Below are 20,231 nucleotides of genomic sequence, written 5' to 3'. Positions count from 1 at the left end.
CACGGAGGTGATCTCCGAACAGAAGCAGCAGCCCAGAAGTTATGTTACAGCCTGGATGAGATATCGACTGTCCTTCTCTCTCCTTAGGTCTGCTTTGCTCTGCCTCATGGGAACGAGAGCATCGGCCCCAAAGCCGACAACAGTCGCAGATATTGACTATGAGGCAACAGTCACAGAATGCTGCATAGATCTGCGGCTCAACTAACCTAACACAGCTAGGATAGCTACTTATGTATTAGGATAGTTAATATTAAGGTAATAAAATGGCGGCGAAGGTGTGGTTATTGTGGGAGGCTGGAGGCCACCTATTAAAAAAAAAATGGTGGTGGTGGTACCATCACATGGGAGAGAGGGAGGCTGGTTAGTCAGCCACATACCGGTAGTACAGTTCACTGCTTTCACACCCACCCGCACACACACCTATGATCTTCAATGTGTATATGTATGTATAAATAAATAAAAAAATAAAAATAAATAAATACAAAAAAATAAATAAAAATGATAAATAATAATAAAATCAATAAACATTGAAGTGATAACCGTGGTAACACTATGAGGTGTACTTATTACCACCATGCTATTGTGCTATTGCAGATGATACTAAATGTTACATAATACTTCCTTGAGATAAATGTATAGTATACATCAGGTGACTCAAAGAGAGCTCAGGTTCTCAACTGGCTCAGCCATGTTAATATTGTTATTATTATCCACTCTGCATCTGTGTTTTTCTGGCTAAATAAACTGTTACAATTACAATTACAAAATTATAGTTTATGTATTTTTTTTCTAAGCCACATTAGAGTATTTTATTATTTACTATTTTGGACCATAATAAAGATAGCGGTCTTACTAGGGTGGACTATAATATACTGAGTGATATAAGTTGTGTGTTTATTTACATACATACAGAAAACAATTACAGTATTCAGTTTTATCTTCATTCAAAGGCTAAATTTTGAAGTTACTGACACATAACACTTTACAGTACGTAACAATCATCTCGGTGAGAACAATTGTTGACAACCAGACTTATGTTTCATTTTGAACCCCAGAGAGTTAGTTCTACTTCAGATTTTTTTATTGTTGATGTAATATTCTTTTTATAACTTTGTTATACATTATAACAAATGATTTCCTTTAAACAGTTCAGATAAGCAGTGTTATCTCCCTCCCCTCATAGATTCACTTTTTCTCGAACTTTCGCATTTTTCAGACTGGGGTCTTCCCCATTTAGTCCAATTTATAGAAGTTCTGCTGTACATACTACAATAATAATAATAATAATAATAATAATAATAATAATAATAATAATAATAATAATAATAATAATAACGATAATAATACAGTAATAAAAGCTGCTAGTACTGTACATACATTATTTACATGTAAATCGCTGCTTCTTACTGGTCATGTAATTATCATAACCAACTTGGAGACTCATATAGTTCAAAAGACTTCCCATAGAGGTGTTACCATGTTCTGGTTATGGTTCATTAAGTGGCTCTGTTGTATCCTCAAAATACACCCACTGTATTATAATTATTATATTATAACATGTTTCATATTTCACCGTTAGTTTCAAAATACTGTATTATAATATATGATCACTTCAAGAATTGTCGGACAGCTTGCCCTCGGTGGCCAAGCAGTGAGTGTGTGTCTTGCCAAGCCTTGGACGGTAAACTTGTGTTCATAAAAAACAATATACAATAATTCACACGATATTTAAGGAGTCTTAATTACTTTTTACGAGTTCACTTACATCAGTTCACATTTCTCGAGTGACTTTTCATTTTATTTCTATTTCTATTTCAGGGAATTAGCACAAAAATACACAGCGATGTCTTGATCAGGATACCCACGAGCTCCTGCACTTATTACCACATTTGCCAACACGTTCTACTCCGGGTGTCAGACACCCATGGGGGGCGACAAAAATATTAAATTACAGCTCAGAGGTCGGGGATGGTGGAGCAGGCCTCACTTTGGGCTTTAATAATATGGTCAATGAAATTAGCAGTGAAAACTTAACGTTCGCCCCACCTTTAGTGGCGAACATTGTGTGAGTCGTACAATCACCACCTGCCTCAAGATTCAACCACTTCATAAATTTAACCACTTTATAAAACTTTAATAATTAATAAGTACAGTACAGTACTATGTAATTCCATTTTTCATCAACAGACATACTACAGTGCTGTAATAATGTACAGTACACCAAAAGAAACACACTTCCACTTTGTATCATTCTACCAGTACCGTACAGTATATCAGGCTGCAGCCTTCAACAAAAATATTTACTATAAAGTGTTTGAACTTTCATCTATGGCACCTGTTGTAATTGAGTGACAAAGATGTATTGGTTTTAAAAAATCCTTAAACAAAATATTTCACCACACTATAATGGTGGAACTCTATTCTTTTATAAAAAACCATAAGAAATGTTTATACCAGACTTTATAAATCAGTTCTAATTAAGTTATATATATTATTTTGTTTTATCAAAATAATCCTCAATAGTTTATCAATATACAGTACAGGGAGTCCCCGGGTTACGAACGGGTTCCCTTCCTGAAGACGTTCTTAAGTTGGAAATGTACGTAAGTCGGAACACATGCTAAGTGCACACTAGACTTACAGAACAATGTTTAAAATCCCACTGGAGAAGAAATGGAATGACAAAATACAGTACAGTTGGTCCTCATATTACGCGGTTAATGTAACCCGGAGGGTCCCGCGGAAAGTGAGGAAAGCGTAAAGTGAACAACATAACATATGGGATTAATTGAAATGGAGTCCAGGCCGATCCCCAAACTCCACTTTTTGACGACACACAACTATGTTGTAGTAAAAATTTTATCTTAACTTTATGATGGTATGAAAAAACAAGTAATATAGAAGAGGTTAGGTTAGGAAAGATAAAGGTTAACATAGGAAAAATAAAGGTTAGGTTAGAAAACTAAAAATTTTGTGTAACACTTACGGTAGTAGAAGAGATGGGTCGGCATACGGGGATGGAGGCTGGTTCCGAGGCAGAGGGCAGATTACTGGCCCTCAGGTGAATCACCATTACTAGGTGAATCATCATCACTGTCACTTACAGTTGTCAGGGCTTCCCTGACAAATCCCTCAAAGTCAACTTCACTGTCACTATCACTGGCTTGGGCTGGCTGTGGTGGGTTGCGGGTGAAGAAATCTGTTATGCTTTGCAGGTAAGGAAAAGTTTTTCTCTGGGGGTGGTGGTCCGGCGGAAGCCATTTTACGGAACAATGGATGCGGGTTTACACGGAGTGGCCTTGAGGGATGAAACTGCCGCGGCTAGGTCAAGCGTCGTCTTTCCTCCCTCCCTCCCTCCCCCGGGTGGACACGTCATAATACTTTAAGCCAATTACAGCTAGCAGCAGAGGAGGGTAGGGATGCATGGCCAATCACAGGTCTGATACGTCATATGACATCAGTGATAACGCAACAAAGACACACACTGCGCAACCTTACCGCGCCGCTTGCCCAAGCGGAGGGAGGAGGAGGGAGGGAGAGGCAGGCAGGCGGGCGGGCGGGTGGCGCGTGGCGCGTGGGGAAAATCTAAAAATAGCGTCGCGCCGGACACTCTCCGCGTAATGGCGTTCGCGACCGCGGAATGTAAGAATGTTAGGTTCTGGCAAGGCACCGCGTTAACGGTGAAACGCGGAATGCGGGACCGCGTAATATGAGGACCAACTGTAAATGAAAATAAACGATAAATCATCAGGTAAATAAAATACCGTACTGTAAATTTCAAGTTTAACCTCGTTCGTATCAGCAGGCATTCGTAAGTCAGGGACCCCCTGATATATATTATATACTGTATAAAAACAAGAAATCTATATGATTCAGGCCATCAGCTACAGTATTTTGGGGCACGAGGCTTAAATAGAGCCGAGTGAGACAGCACTGGGAAGAGTTTCCCAGAGTGTAAACTACACATCTTACATGGACAGACACTATCACTCATCCCTGGAGTATTTCTGGGTGCTAGGGAAAGTCTTCCCATCTACACATCTCATCTCACACGGACAAACACTCTCCCAATACATTTAGACCACAAACACCAGCGAAGATATTTATGGCTAGCTAAAGTGTATAAAGTTTTATTGTCAGCATCTGTTCTAGAGAGATGAATTTGGTACCATAATGATCCTGAATAAATTCTAAACAAGAATCAACTTTCCAGAACAAAGAATCCCACACTTAACACCATGAGCCATTGTTTACAAAGGACAAACAGCTTACAGGGTTAGCTCCTTCACCACTCATGCTTACCACAATGTCTGTCTTCACCACTTAGTACAATACTGTAGTGTATTTATCACCACTTAATAAATACTATAGTAGTGTATTTATCACCACTTAATAAATACTATAGTAGTGTATTTATCACCACTTAATAAATACTATAGTAGTGTATTTATCACCACTTAATAAATACTATAGTAGTGTATTTATCACCACTTAATAAGTAATATTGTACATGATAGTATTATACATTAGCATAGTCTGATTTATTCATATATCAGTTGAGTCATCATATAACACTCAAGGGTAGTTAATAACATTGTTAGGAAGGTATGTTCACTACAAACACTGCAGTGTGTTATAGTGACCCCTGTTGTGTTCACTACAAACACTATATATACTGCAGTGTGTTATAGTGACCCCTGTTGTGTTCACTACAAACACTATATATACTGCAGTGTGTTATAGTGACCCCTGTTGTGTTCACTACAAACACTATATATACTGCAGTGTGTTATAGTGACCCCTGTTGTGTCACTACTATAGTGACCCCTGTTGTGTTCACTACAAACACTATATATACTGCAGTGTGTTATAGTGACCCCTGTTGTGTTCACTACAAACACTATATATACTGCAGTGTGTTATAGTGACCCCTGTTGTGTTCACTACAAACACTATATATACTGCAGTGTGTTATAGTGACCCCTGTTGTGTTCACTACAAACACTATATATACTGCAGTGTGTTATAGTGACCCCTGTTGTGTTCACTACAAACACTATATATACTGCAGTGTGTTATAGTGACCCCTGTTGTAAGCTGGTCTGCTGACAACACATCCCGGGTGAATACCTCCCAATAAAGCTTATCCTTTGACTTTGTCTATTACTGAAGATGTTATATTAATGAACCATAAGAGGCCAATCATGTGATAATATATTACTGAATCAATAAACCTGATGAATGTGGCAACACCTGATCAGCCCCAGCCTGCTCACAGTGTCTTAGCTCTCAGTAGGCCTACAACAAATTTCATTAGACCTCTGTACAGTAATAAGTAAGTCTGGTTCATTTATTAAGATTTTCTTTTTTAGTTTCCCCATTTCTTAAAACATGTACTTAGATAATATTTTTAATACAGTATTTCTGGTGACCAGAGCACCTGACGAGTCCAAAAACAAGGAATTGCTGTATATTGAAGTCTGATTTATCGAGGCATTACTGAACTGTACTGACCAGCAGATGGTGTCGTCTTGAGCTTACAGTTGGCACACTGTCCGCTCTGCTGAACGTAATATGTAACTGTAATCACTTTTTATGTCTTAACAGTTGTGGTGGAGGTGTGGTAGGAGATTAGTGGGTCTCATTTTACTGACCTGACCTGATGCAATATCAGGTCACCCATTGTCAGGTGAAGGATTAGTGGATCTAATGACCTGAAGATGTCTTGAATAAAGATGAAAGGTAAGGTGCTCCAGTGTTTAACACTTATTGCATTCTTGGCCAAATGTGACCTGGTACACAAAAACAGCAGCTAGTGAGGGAACAAACATCTATAATGGCAGTGAAATATGAACTATGCAATCCAAGCAGCTGTTCCGCCCACTCGCCTGGCACGTAGGGACCCATTGGAGCATGATGCAATCTCTCGGAACTCTTGGAAAATTTATTTCCAGGTCCAGAACGAAGAGGTTAGGAGAGATTTCCTCAGAACCTTCACGGAATTTTTCAGGAAATGCCGCCGATTTTCACCCTCGTAACTCATTCATAGAACCGGAATGGAGAGAGTTTTCCCAGAAAATTTTCAACCGATTTCAATTCTGGCTATTGGAGAGTTCTGGGTTTGAGGGATTCTGACTAACAGAGATATGACTTCCATATACAGTAGACCCTTGTTATTAGTGAGGGTTAGGTTCCCAGGAATAGGCAAAACTGTAAATAGCAACTTATACTACCTTAGTGCACTACTGTACAGTATACCTATACCGAACAACCAACCAACCAGTCACGGCAGCACTCATCCCCTCTTTTAACTTGTCTAATAATTATATTTTCTTTGTCAGGGTCATCACCGACTTCTGCCATTTATGTTTCACTCCACTAGCATCACTAGCACTGACACTAGGCAGTCTTTTAGGGACCATTTTCACACAGAAACAGAAAAGGTTTAAGAGTACAACACCAGATGCTGCGTGGGGTGACTCGTTGTGCTGCAGGAAAAGGCTCCCAGGCTAGCCACCATAGCTACCATCTGCTCACCGCGAATCATCAAAATTGTGAATCACAAACCAGTGACTGGCGAAGGTATACAGGTGCTCCTCTACTTAAGAACGTTCAACTTACAAACTTTCAGAGATACAAACATCATCACTGAGGGGGGTTACCTGCCAGAACAAGTGTTTAATGTGGATGAGACTGGATTATTTTGAAGAAAATTCCAGATAAAACAAACATTACCTAAGAGGAGAAGAAAGAGCCAGGTTTTAAGGCTGTATTAAAGGGTATAGCTGTACTAAATATCCATAATCTTTTCATTTTTTACAATATGTTTGGTATCTACAGGAGTAAAGTTGGACTTACAAACAAGCCTCAGGAACGTAACTCGTTCGTAAGTAGAGGAGCACATCAGGAGCACTTCTACTTACGAACATATTGAGATGTTTCCTCACTGATTTGAGATTAAACTGTGGGATACTAAACACATGAGTGTTCCGACAGTCATAATACTGCACCTTAAGTGAATGTCTTACCCTCACTCATGGTTACTCAACACACTACAGGTATGTAACTCAACCACTCTTAATACTGTACTGTACTGTACTGTACTGTGCTGTGCTGTGCTGTGCTGTACTGTATGTTAGCTCTAGTTTATAAGATGACCAGGTCCAGTACAGGTAGACCTGAGGCACCTGTGTCACCACCTTACCGTCTTCTGGTGTTGCCAAAACAATTACAAAATGCAACAATAAAATGTAAGTCTTTTTTTCGTACACAAATCAAAGCATGAGGCAAAAATGTTGTAACTTTGGATTATCATAAATCCTGGATTACCTGCATGTGTTTCCTGGAAAATGATGCACATGTTTGTTGTCTTGGTGTAATAAGTGATGCAACATACAGTACATGAAACAAAATGAAAATATTGTGCATGAAATGAAAAATTTCTATTTTTTTCTTTATGTGAAAGTAAAGATGTATGAAAATGGCATGAAAAGTGTGATGCTGTTTGGCAGTGAAACAAAGGCAGTTAGAGATGATATAAGTAGACTTGAGCGAGCTGAAATGAGAATGGTGAGGTGGATGTGTAATGTGACACTGAAAGACAGGAGGCTCTGTTGACAGCTAAGAGGGCAGCTGGAGAGTGAGAGTACTGGTGACGTCCTGCATAGAGGCAGGTTGAGAATGGTGAGGTGGATGTGGAGAGAATGGGTGACATCACTTAGGTCAAGAGATGCATGAACCTAAATGTGGAGGTCAGGTGAGCCAGGGGTAGGTCAAGAATGTGGAGGGGAGGAGAGCCAGGGGTAGGTCAAGAATGTGGAGGGGAGGAGAGCCAGGGGTAGGTCAAGAATGTGGAGGGGAGGAGAGCAAGGGGTAGGTCAAGAATGTGGAGGGGAGGAGAGCCAGGGGTAGGTCAAGAATGTGAAGGGGAGAGAGCCAGGGGTAGGTCAAGAATGTAGAGGTCAGGTGAGCCAGGGATAGGTCAAGAGTGTGGAGGGAGGAGAGCCAGGGGTAGGTCAAAGAATGTGGAGGGGAGGAGAGCAGGGGTAGGTCAGAATGTGGAGGTCAGGGTGAGCCAGGGATAGGTCAAGAGTGTGGAGGGGAGGAGAGCCAGGGGTAGGTCAAGAATGTGGAGGGAGGAGAGCCAGGGGTAGGTCAAGAATGTGGAGGGAGGAGAGCCAGGGGTAGGTCAAGAATGTGGAGGGGAGGAGAACCAGGGGTAGGTCAAGAATGTGGAGGGGTGGAGAGCCAGGGGTAGGTCAAGAATGTGGAGGGGAGGAGAGCCAGGAGCAGGTCAAGAATATGGAGGGGAGGAGAGCCAGGGGTAGGCCAAGAATGACATGGGGAGAGGTTTTAACACATGACCTTAGTTAAGATCCCAACATGAGTGACTGTGTAGCATGAACAGCTGCACAAGCAAGGTAAATAGTTGTAAAACATTGACAATAATGATGATAAAGAGGACGGAGCAGTGCACAGCTGACTTGTACCATAAACCATCTTACCAGAAAAGTGGACATCTAGTCACACCACTGGACCTTTAGTGTAATACTGTATGTAATAAAATATTGTTTTTCTTGGTTCTACAGAGAATAATTTTTTTTTTCATGCAAGTACACAAGAACATTATAATAGTGAGCTGTGAGTGGGTTACAAGCAGACAAACACAGTAAAGTAAGACTCCTGGAGGCTGTTTCACATGCAAGGTCTCAACATCATTTGTGAACTGAATGTCTTTACCAAACTGCTGCAATGAATTATTTACCTGCTAGGAACTTACCTTGTTTTCATAGTTTGTGTGACGAAAATGAAGCACTAAATCCAAAGTTTAGTTACTACTAAAGTTATGGAGTTCTGATATAGCCCTCATGGTGAGTCAAGGTAGTGTGTGAAAAATCTTTTGTTACATCATAATTCATTTCCAAATGACAAGAAAGAAATTAAAAATGACCAAAAAGGATAAGAGAGGTCAAGAGTATCACTAATGTATCAGATACACTGTACAGCTGCTCCCCGACTTACGGCGGGGCTAGGGACCGACATCCAGGTCATAAGTCGGAAATGCTTAAATAACACAGAAAATCGAAAATTTGGGTCTCTTTTTCTTCTCAGCACCACAAAACACTCAATTTTAAGCTTGCCAGCCATTTTAAAGTGAATAACAGATGAAAATTTTGTCTGTGTACTGACTTTGGGACTCAAAAATACATAATTTGACCAAATTTTGGTACAACAGGCAGGTCGTAAGTGCGGGTGGGGGAGTACCTGTATTAGCTTCAGCAAGGGAAACAAGACACCAGTTTCTATGTATCATTTGTACTGCACATCTTCACATCTGACAACACCAGATGATCTGCTCAACTACCAACACAAAACATTGACTAAGTCTGGAATGAGTTGAGCACAGACAACCGGTTAAATATAATTATCTGAAGGGGAGACATATTAACTGCCTAGAGAGAAACACGTACAGTATCGGGGTTGACGTACGAGAAAAGTTCTGTGGCGGACATCTTTGGCAGCTCAGTAGACGGTCAGTAAATTAAATAAGGTTTGTGTATTACTGTACTGTACTCACCTGACTCACTCCTTTAATGGGGCTGTCTCGGTACTGTACAAAGTCATCAGAAGCTGTGAGTGTTTGGTGCTCCCAACCAACTGCCTGTGGACAAGTACATTATGGTCTCACTTTCCACACACACAAGTGCACACTTACCAAATATCAATAACTGTAATCTTTAAGGAATACTACATTAAAAACCATCTTTTTTTATATTTAAGTTAAAGGTCAGGTACTAAATTAAACTTTGTGTGTTTTACCTATCAAATTCTAAAAATCATTTACTTAAGAGACTCACTGGAATCCAAACCAAACACAGAAATATTCTCCCTTTATTTGATCTTTCTCGTTGACTCTTACTGTGACCTTGTGCATCAGTCATAAGCACCATCTCTCCCCAGATACAAGTGGACACCAGGCTTCCAACACACTGCTGGTAGACCCACCCAACTTAAAAGCTCCATCATATAGTTGGTGAGATAAGCATCATGTTGCACTAAGTTGTTGTGTTAATATCTGGGTGTTCCTCAAGCATGTGATGCCCTCCGTAAGTCCAACATTTTCCCTCGCTGGGTTCAACTTGGCACACAGTCTTCCAGGTTTGTTAACACATACCTGCCATGGTAGCCTTTTCTTTACCTTTTACGACACAATTTGTTATTAAGAGTTCTGAGCTGTAGTCTGGATACCCCTTTTAACACAGATGAATTACAGGTTGACAATCCCTTATCCAAAATCCTTGGGGCCAGAGGCATTTCGGATTTCGGAATTTTTCGGTTTTCAGAATGGTTAGTTTTTATTTTTATTTATTTATTTTTTTTAATTTTTTTTCTATAAGCCCACCCAGGCATAGATCACTGACCCACATTGGGGCCTGAGGGGAATATTATTATTATTATTATTATTATTATTATTATTATAACTGTAATAATAATTCATAGGTTCTAGGTCGCATTTCTCACTTTTGATCTTTTTTTTCATTCTTGTATTTCTTTATTGTTCTTATTATTTCATTACAGTATTATTGTTACTATTATTATTATTATTATTAATTTTATTATATTTTATTATTACTATTATTATTATTAATTTTATTATATTTTATTATTACAGTGGGGTATGCTATAACGAATGGATCCTACTACGAATATTCCTATAACGAACAGTTTTACCTATAAAATTGAGAATGCTATAACGAACGCAACTCCTACAACGAACGTGGATGAATACGGGACTATTTCGCCTGGCGCATGAATATTGTTGTACCGCGACCCACAACAAGAGCGTCAGGCGCCATCTTTGTCTCATTGTGTAGCCAGTGCACCACTGTTATTGTTGAAATTTCGTCTTTTGATGAGGAAATTCGCGTTATTTGTATAACTATTTTGTTATACAAGTATACAATTGTAACAATGAGTCGTCCAAAGCGAGTGAGAAAGCTAATAACCCTTGAAACTAAGAAAGAAATTATAAAGAAACGTGAGAATGGAAGAAGCATTGCGAAACTTAGTGATGAATATGGGATGGCTAAATCGACTATATGTACGATTTTGAAGAATAAAGAGGAGTTAAAAACTGTGCAAGTGGCAAAGGGAATCTTTAGACTTAGCAAAGCAAAGTGTAATGTGATTGAAGAGATGGAAAATTTACTCTTAGTGTGGATAAAGGAGAAAGAAATGGCAGGTGGTAACATTAGTGAAGCTATAATTTGTGAGAAGGCTAAACAATTGTTTGAGGACCTTAAAGCCAAGACTCCCAGTGGAAGTGATAGTGATGTGCCAGTGTTTAGGGGTACCTGCATGCTGAATAACACTAAGGTAAGATAAAGTACCGTATTTTTTACATTTTCCACAGAATTTTTTCAGTGTTAGGTGGTTGTATTTGGGGGCCTGGAACGGATTAATCCTATAACGAACGTATGCTATAACGAACGAGGTTCTGGAACCAATTACATTCGTTATAGCATACCCCACTGTACTATTATTATTATTAATTTTATTATATTTTATTATTACTATTATAATTATTGTTATCATTATTATTTTATTTTGGTGTACAGTATTTTAATTAAATTTTTTATTTATTATGAATAATTATTATTATTATAATTATTATTACTATTACATTTTAGCCCCCAGGCCCCGATGTGGGTCAGTGATTTATGCCCGGGTGGGCTAATACCTGTTAAAAAATAAATAAATAAATAAATAAATAAAAATAAAGCCCCACAAAAAACTTGGTTTTTAGAGCTTTTTCGTTTTCGGAATTTCGGATAAAGGTTTGTGAACCTGTACTACTCTACTGTACTGTACTGTACCCATATACACCAGCTTCACTACTATACTATAATATTAGTCGGCACACAAAGAGAAAGGCTATATATACTGTATGAAGAGAGTTACCATGTAAAGTTGTACTGCCACCATAAATGTTGCCACACTCATTCACCACTAATGTTTCCCCCCAAGTGTTGATATAAAACATTACATCATCATCACTCTCAACTTACAGAGTGTAATCCTGATGGTCCAGGCACTGGGTGGGCAGGATGGTCCAAGGGGCCTGCCTGGCCCTGAGTCACTAGAGGTAACGTGGACGTGTTGGCCAGGTACGTCAACCCTGGGTCAGCAAACCTGAACAGCTGTGACTCCTCATTGCTCTCTGTGTTAGGCCAGTCCTCTGGTTCCTCCTTTACATTTATGTCCTCACACTTTACCTGCAGGAAAATATACCTGTAAATATTAACATCATAAGAGTTGTCAGCAAACTCTTGACCTCTCCAGCTGTAAAGTTTAACTGAGGGTATCACACCACTGCACAATATCCTGGCAAAAATGATTATGTAATGTTGAGGTAAGAGTCAATCACTCACTCACGCACGCACATGCACACACGCACACAGAACTGTTCCTCTGTAAGTACTGGACCTCTTCATGTTATATTACTCATCATCTTTCCTCTTTAATTATGACCAACAATAACCAACCCTATACTGTACTGTACTGTATTCTTACTTTGTTCAAACCAAATCTCCAACCCTTACTGTTACATTCAAGAGAATAAATGACATGCCAACTAACACTCTGAGTCTTTTGATTCACATACACACTTGGACTTGACTGTGTTGTTATAAACTTGTGGCAATACAGTAAGGCCTCTGATAACAACGGTTCGACCAACAACTTTTCATATTTAAGACCCAAGTTAATTTAGGACCCAATTCAGTTTACGTCCTTATTTCATTCGTATTTACGACCAAAATACAATAAAGTCTCGGTTTACGCGGATTTTTTATACGCGGTTGGTCATTTACGTGGCACCTGTCCAGACGCGCCAATTATTAGTTACGCGGTGCATTCCTGAATTTACGCGGGAAGTGGCGCGGACAAGCTGCAGACTAGGTCGCTCTTACGTTACCGCTGACATCATATGACGTTTCGGACTGTGACTGGGCCACGCATCCTTACCACCCACTCATCCCCTCCGCCGCGAGCTGTGATTGGTCTATTTAACCTTGCTTGTCCAGTCAACAAAACATTGCCGAGTTCTTCACCCACCACAGCCGGCCCAAGTCAGTGATAGTGAGGATATGGACTTTAAGGGGTTTGACAAGGAGGCCCTGCAAGCCTCTGTGGTGGATAGTGATACAATTGATACAAGTGATACAGGTGAGGGCCAATAATCTGCCCTCTGCCTCAGAACCAACCCCCCATCCCCGTGTGCCCAGCCATCTCTTCTACTAACGTAAGTGTTAAAAAACCTAATATTATTGATATTTCTCTTATATATTAATTATGCGTGCATACCATCATAAAATTAAGATTATATATTTACTACAATATACGTATTGTGTCGGAAAAAGGGTAGTCTGGGGGTCGGCCCAGTCTCTATTTCAATTGATCCCATATGTTCTGTTATTTCGTTTACGCGTTTCGTGTTATAAGCGGACCTCCACGGGTTTAATTGACCGCGTAAAACGAGACTATACTGAATAATAAAAACAAAATTAAATTACATTTTCATATAAATAATAACTAAATCCCGATATGTATTATAAAAAAAAAAAATTACTGTAAAAAAATGAAGAGCGCCTTGTGCAAAGAAGCTGCCTTGCTAATGAGTGGTAAACAACACTCTGAGCTTGGCGGGCCTTTTGTTTTCACGCATCTGGTACAGGAACTGGAGAAAAACTTTCTGAGATTTCTTACAACATTTTTGCATCCCTATTCAACATGAGCAAGAGAGCAAGTGATGGTAGTGTTGGTTCAAAAGCTAACAGAAAGTGTATAAGCTTAGCCGAGAAACTAGATGTGTTAAAACGACATGAAAAAGGTGAGAGGTCTGTGGATATTATATGGAGCAAGCAATGAACATATTTTCTGAAGTGGATCCATTAACAGAACAAAGCCTTAAAATTTAAATAACACAAATGACCTCTACATAAAGATGTATAATGAGAAAATAAGCAGCTGTGCAAGGTTCTTTCAAGAGCTTTACTATTCGAAGGCCTAAACCACCAACTTCAGCTACACCATCAAATTCAGCATTATGAGCAGCTTCAACATCAACTTCAGGTTCAGTAACAGTTTCAGCTACAGCTTTATGGAAAGCTACAACTTCAGCCAGAGTTGAACCTGATGACTTCGTCATCTGAGTAAAAACTCGCACAATATTCATTGGCTGTCCTTGTGTTTTAGACTTTACCACCATTGGTGAGTAGAATTTTTGTTTTACATTCGTAAATATTATTTAAAACATATATGAACAGTAAATAAGTGTTGCTTTCATATTCATATGTTGAGAAATAACGATATATTTTCACATGTACGCACTTACTGTTCATACGTTGGCGTTCCCAATCGTCTCGCTTTATTTCTTTACCATTAATGGTTAGCTACTCCTAGTGTTCCATCTATTAACATTAAATAACGTTACTTAAAACATACATTATTTTTTTACATTAATTTTACTACAGCTTCAACCAGGGTCTTATTTCTACATTTTCTCGTGTAGAACTATCGTCCCGGACTACCGGCTGTAAACACAAACAAAAACAATGGCGTCCCATCTCCTCTTGTGTGACCATATTATTATTCATTTATATTGTATAAGGTGCATTCAGAAACATTATTTAAAGAATATAGTTTGGACTTTTCATTAATTGTATTGTTTTGGGGGGGAGAGGAGGGTAAAAAGCCACACAAAAGATATGAAAAGGTCACACTTGGGAACACATCTCATTATTATTGCTTTATTTTAATGGTCATTAATGAGTCGCGATACAATGATTCACCTTACACTGCAATATTGGAGGACACATTACTACTGTTATTCGAGGGCTTGCTGTACTGGTGTAAACTTGTGGCAATACTGTACTGGTGTTGTAAACTTGTGGCAATACTGTACTGGTGTAAACTTGTGGCAATACTGTACTGGTGTTGTAAACTTGTGGCAATACTGTACTGGTGTTGTAAACTTGTGGCAATACTGTACTGGTGTTGTAAACTTGTGCGTTAATTGCAATTGGTGTTGTAAACTCAGGCAATACTGTACTGGTGTAAACTTCAGGCAATACTGTACTGGTGTTGTAAACTTCAGGCAATACTGGTACTGGTGTTGTAAACCTGTTACAACACCGCGCTGCAAACTTGTGCGGGCAATACTGTACTGGTGTTGTAAACTTGTGGCACACTGTAATTGGTGTAAACTTGTGGCAATACTGTACTGGTGTTGTAAACTTGTGGCAATACTGTACTGGTGTTGTAAACCTGTAAGTACTGTACCGGTGTTGTGAACGGGCAATACTTTCAAATTGGTGTTGTAAACTTGTGGCAATACTGTACTGGTGTTGTAAACTCAGGCAATACTGTACTGGTGGTGCAAACTTGTGGCAATACTGTACTGGTGTTGTAAACTCAGGCAATACTGTACTGGTGTTGCAACTTGTGGCAATACTGTACTGGTGTTGTAAACTTGTGGCAATACTGTACTGGTGTTGTGAACTTGTGGCAATACTGTACTGGTGTTGTAAACTTGTAGCGCCACCGTACTGGTGTTGTAAACTTGTGCGCCACCGTACTGGTGTTGCAAAACTCTGTGGGCACACTGTACCGGTGTTGTGAACTTCAGGCAATACTGTACTGGTGTTGTAAACTTGTGGCAATACTGTACTGGTGTTGTAAACTTGTGGCAATACTGTACTGGTGGTGTAAACTCAGGCAACAATACCGTACTGGTGTTGTAAACTCAGGCAATAATACTGTACTGGTGTTGTAAAACTTGTGGCAACACTGTACCGGTGTTGTGAACTCAGGCAATACTCCGTACTGGTGTTGTAAACTCAGGCAATACTGTACTGGTGTTGTAAACTTCAGGCAATACTGCAATTGGTGTAAACCTGGGCAATACTGCACTGGTGTTGTAAACTTGTGGCAATACTGTACTGCGTGTTGTAAACTTGTGGCAATACTGCACGGTGTTGTGAACTTCAGGCACATTGCAATTGGTGTAAACTTCAGGCAATACTGTACCGGTGTTGGGTAAACTTGTAGCAATACTGTACTGGTGTTGTAAATCCCAGGCAATACTGTACTGGTGTTGTAAACTTGTGGCAATACTGTACTGGTGTAAACTTGTGGCAATACTGTACTGGTGTTGTAAACGGCAATACTGTACTGGTGTTGTAAACTCTGTATAACACTGTACTGCGTTGTAAACTCAGGCAATAATTTCGTAATTGGTGTTGTGAACCTGTGGCAATACTGCACTGGTGTTGTAAACCCAGGCAATACTGTACTGGTGTTGTAAACTTGTGGGCAATACTCGTACTGGTGTTGTGAACTTGTGGCAATACTGTACTGGTGTTGTAAAATTTGTGGCAATACTGTACTGGTGTTGTAAACTTGTGGCAATACTGTACTCAGTACAAACTTGTGGCAAATACTGTACTGGTGTTGTAAACCTGTGGCAATACTGTACTGGTGTTGTAAACTGTGGCAATACTGTACTGGTGTTGTGAACTTGTGGCAATACTGTACTGGTGTTGTAAACTTGTGGGCAATACTGTACTGGTGTTGTAAACTTGTGGCAATACTGTACTGGTAAGTGTTGTAAACTTTAGGCAATACTGTACTGGTGTTGTAAACTTGTGGCAATACTGTACTGGTGTTGTGAACTTGTGGCAATACTGGGTACTGTTGTGAACTTGTGGCAATACTGTACTGGTGTTGTAAACTCTGTGGCAATACTGTACTGGTGTAAACTTCAGGCAATACTGTACCGGTGTTGTAAACCCTGGCAATACTGTACCGGTGTTGTAAACTCTGTGGGCAATAATACTGTACTGGTGTTGTAAATCCCAGGCAATACTGTACTGGTGTTGTAAACCTGTGGCAATACTGTACCGGTGTTGTAAACCTGTGGCAACACTGTACTGGTGTTGTAAACTTCAGGCAATACTGTACCGGTGCTAAACTTGTGGCAATACTGTACTGGTGTTGTGAACTTGTGGCACACTAAAAATTGGTGTAAACTTGTGGCAGCCCGTACCGGTGTTGGTAAACCTGTGGCAATACTGTAATGGTGTTGTAAACCGGTGGCAATACTGTACCGGAAGCCGGTAAACCGTGGCAAAGCATTTCGTACTGGTGTTGCAACTTGCAATACTGTACTGGTGTTGTAAACTTGTGGCAATACTGTGCCCGGTGTTGTGAACTTCAGGCAACACTGTACCGGTGTAAACTCAGGCAACACTGTACCGGGTGTTGTGAACTCAGGCAATACTGTACTGGTGTTGTAAACTTGTGGCAATACTGCACCAGAAGCTGTAAACTTGTGTGGCAATACTGTACTGGTGTAAACTTGTGGCAATACTGTACTGGTGTTGTAAACTTGTGGCAATACTGGGTAATTGGTGTTGTAAACTTGTAAGGCCGACTGTACTGGTGTTGTAAACTTCAGGCAATACCTCGTACTGGTGTAAACTTGCGGGCAATACTGTACTGGTGTTGTAAACTTCAGGCAATACCGTACTGGTGTTGTAAACTTGTGGCAATACTCGTAATTGGTGTTGCAAACTTCAGGCAATACTGGGTACTGGTGTAAACTTGTGGCAATACTGTACTGGTGTTGTAAAATCCCAGGCAATACTGTACCGGTGTTGTAAACTTCAGGCAATACCGTACTGGTGTTGCAAAATCAGGGCAATACTGTACTGGTGTAAACTTCAGGCAATACTGTACTGGTGTTGTGAACTTGCGGCAATACCGTACTGGTGTTGTAACCAGGGCAATACTGTACTGGTGTTGTGAACTTGTGGCGTCATCGTACTGGTGCTGTAAACTTCAGGCAATACTGGTACTGGTGTTGTAAACTTGCGGCAATACTCGTACTGGTGTTGTGAACTTGTGGCAATACTGTACTGGTGTTGTAAACTTGTGGCAATACTGTACTGGTGTTGTAAACTTGTGGCAATACTGTACTGGTGGTAAACTTCTGTGGCAATAATACTGTACTGGTAAACCAGGCAATACTGTACTGGTGTTGTAAACTTGTGGCAATACTGTACTGGTGTTGTGAACTTGTGGCAATACTGTACTGGTGTTGTGAACTTGTGGCAATACTGGGTACCCACAAACTTGTGGCAATACTGTACTGGTGTAAACTTGTGGCAATACTGTACTGGTGTTGTAAACTTGTGGCAATACTGTACTGGTAAGTTGTGAACTTGTGGCAATACTGTACTGGTGTTGTGAACTTGTGGCAATACTGTACTGGTGTTGTGAACTGCGTAATACTGGTACTGGTGTTGTAAACTTGTGGCAATACCGGTAACGGTGTTAAAACCGTGCAATACTGTACTGGTAAGCTGTAAACCAGGCAATACTGTACTGGTGTTGTGAACTTGCGCCTGTAAAACAAAGCGAACTTGTGGCACATCAGCCTGGTGTTGTGAACTTGTGGCAATACTGTACTGGTGTAAACTTCAGGCAATACTGTACACTGGTGTTGTAAACTTGTGGCAATACTGTACTGGTGTTGTGAACTTGTGGCAATACCGTACTGGTGTTGTAAACCCAGGCAATACTGTACTGGTAAACTTGTGGCAATACTGTACTGGTGTTGTAAACTTGTGGGCAATACTGTACTGGTGTTGTAAACTTGTGGCAATACTGTACTAAAACAAACTTGTGGCAATACTGTACTGGTGTTGTGAACTTGTGGCAATACTGTACTGGTGTAAACTTGTGGCAATACTGTACTGGTGTTGTAAACCTGTGGCAATACTGTACTGGTGTTGTAAACTTGTGGCAATACTGTACTGGTGTTGTAAACTTGTGGCAATACTGTACCGGTGTTGTAAACTTGTGGCAATACTGTACTGGTGTTGCAAACCGTGGCAATACTGTACTGGTGTTGTGAACTTGTGGCAATACTGTACCGGTGTAAACCTTGTGGCAATACTGTAAATTGGTGTTGTGAACTTGTGGCAATACTGTACCGGTGTTGTAAACTTGTGGCAATACTGTACTGGTGTTGTAAACCCAGGCGGCAATACTGTACTGGTGTAAACTCTGTGGCAATACTGTACTGGTGTTGTAAACTTGTGGCAATACTGTACTGGTGTTGTAAACTTGTGGCAATACTGTACTGGTGTTGTAAACTCAGGCAATACTGGGTACCGGTGTAAACTTCAGGCAATACTGTACCGGTGTTGTAAACTTGTGGCAATACTGTACTGGTGTTGTAAATCCTTGTATAATACTGTACCGGTGTTGCAAACTTGTGGCAATACTGGTACTGGTGTAAACTCAGGGTACTGTACTGGTGTTGAAACCTGGTGGCAATAATACCTGTACTGGTGTTGTAAACTCAGGCAATACTGTACTGGTGTTGCAAACTTGCGGCAATACCGTACCGGTGTAAACTTCAGGCAATACTGTACTGGTGTTGTGAACTCTGTGGCAATACCGTACTGGTGTTGTAAACTTGTAATACTGTACTGGTGTTGTGAACCCAGGCAATACTGTACTGGTGTTGTAAACCTGTGGCAATACTGCACTGGTGTTGTAAACTTGTGGCAATACTCGTACTGGTGTTGTGAACTTGTGGCAATACTGTACTGGTGTTGTAAACTCAGGCAATACTGTACTGGTGTTGTAAATCCCAGGCAACACTGTACTGGTGGTGTAAACTTGTGGCAACACTGTACTGGTGTAAACCCAGGCAATACTGTACTGGTGTTGTAAACCCCAGGCAATACTCGTACTGGTGTTGTGAACTTGTGGCAATACTCAATTGGTGCTAGGAACTTGTGGCAATACTGTACTGGTGTTGTAAACCTAGGCAATACTGCACTGGTGTAAACTCAGGCGCAATACTGTACTGGCGTTGTAAACTTGTGGCAATACTGTACCGGTGTTGTGAACTTGTGGCAATGTTCGCATCAGTGCCAGTGAACTCAGGCAATACTGTACTGGTGTTGTGAACCTGTGGCAATACTCCTGTACTGGTAAGCTTGTAAACTTGTGGCAATACTGTACTGGTGTTGTAAACTTGTGGCAATACTGTACTGGTGCGTTGTAAACTCAGGCAATACTGTACTGAAGCGAACCCGTGCAATACTGTACTGGTGTTGTGAACTTGTGGCAATACTGCACTGGTGTTGTGAACT

At 40.3% G+C, this 20,231-nt stretch overlaps 1 protein-coding gene across 1 annotated transcript in view; it reads right to left on the bottom strand.

Annotated features, from left to right (window-relative positions):
- The window catches only part of LOC121874113, a gene marked incomplete at its 5' end in the record, with an annotated part of 87,759 nt that extends 75,484 nt beyond the window's left edge, over window positions 1-12,275 (bottom strand). Inside the window, 2 exon segments of the mRNA XM_042378068.1 lie at window positions 9,578-9,661; window positions 12,069-12,275. Coding sequence (XP_042234002.1) covers window positions 9,578-9,661; window positions 12,069-12,275 — 291 coding nt within the window.
- Window positions 12,276-20,231: the final 7,956 nt, after the last annotated feature.

The sequence above is a fragment of the Homarus americanus genome, unplaced genomic scaffold (assembly GCF_018991925.1).
Source record: "Homarus americanus isolate GMGI-L3 unplaced genomic scaffold, GMGI_Hamer_2.0 scaffold55640, whole genome shotgun sequence".
NCBI lineage: Eukaryota > Metazoa > Arthropoda > Malacostraca > Decapoda > Nephropidae > Homarus > Homarus americanus.
The sequence above is the reverse complement of the archived record's forward strand: the minus strand, read 5'-3'. Positions and strand labels throughout refer to the sequence as shown.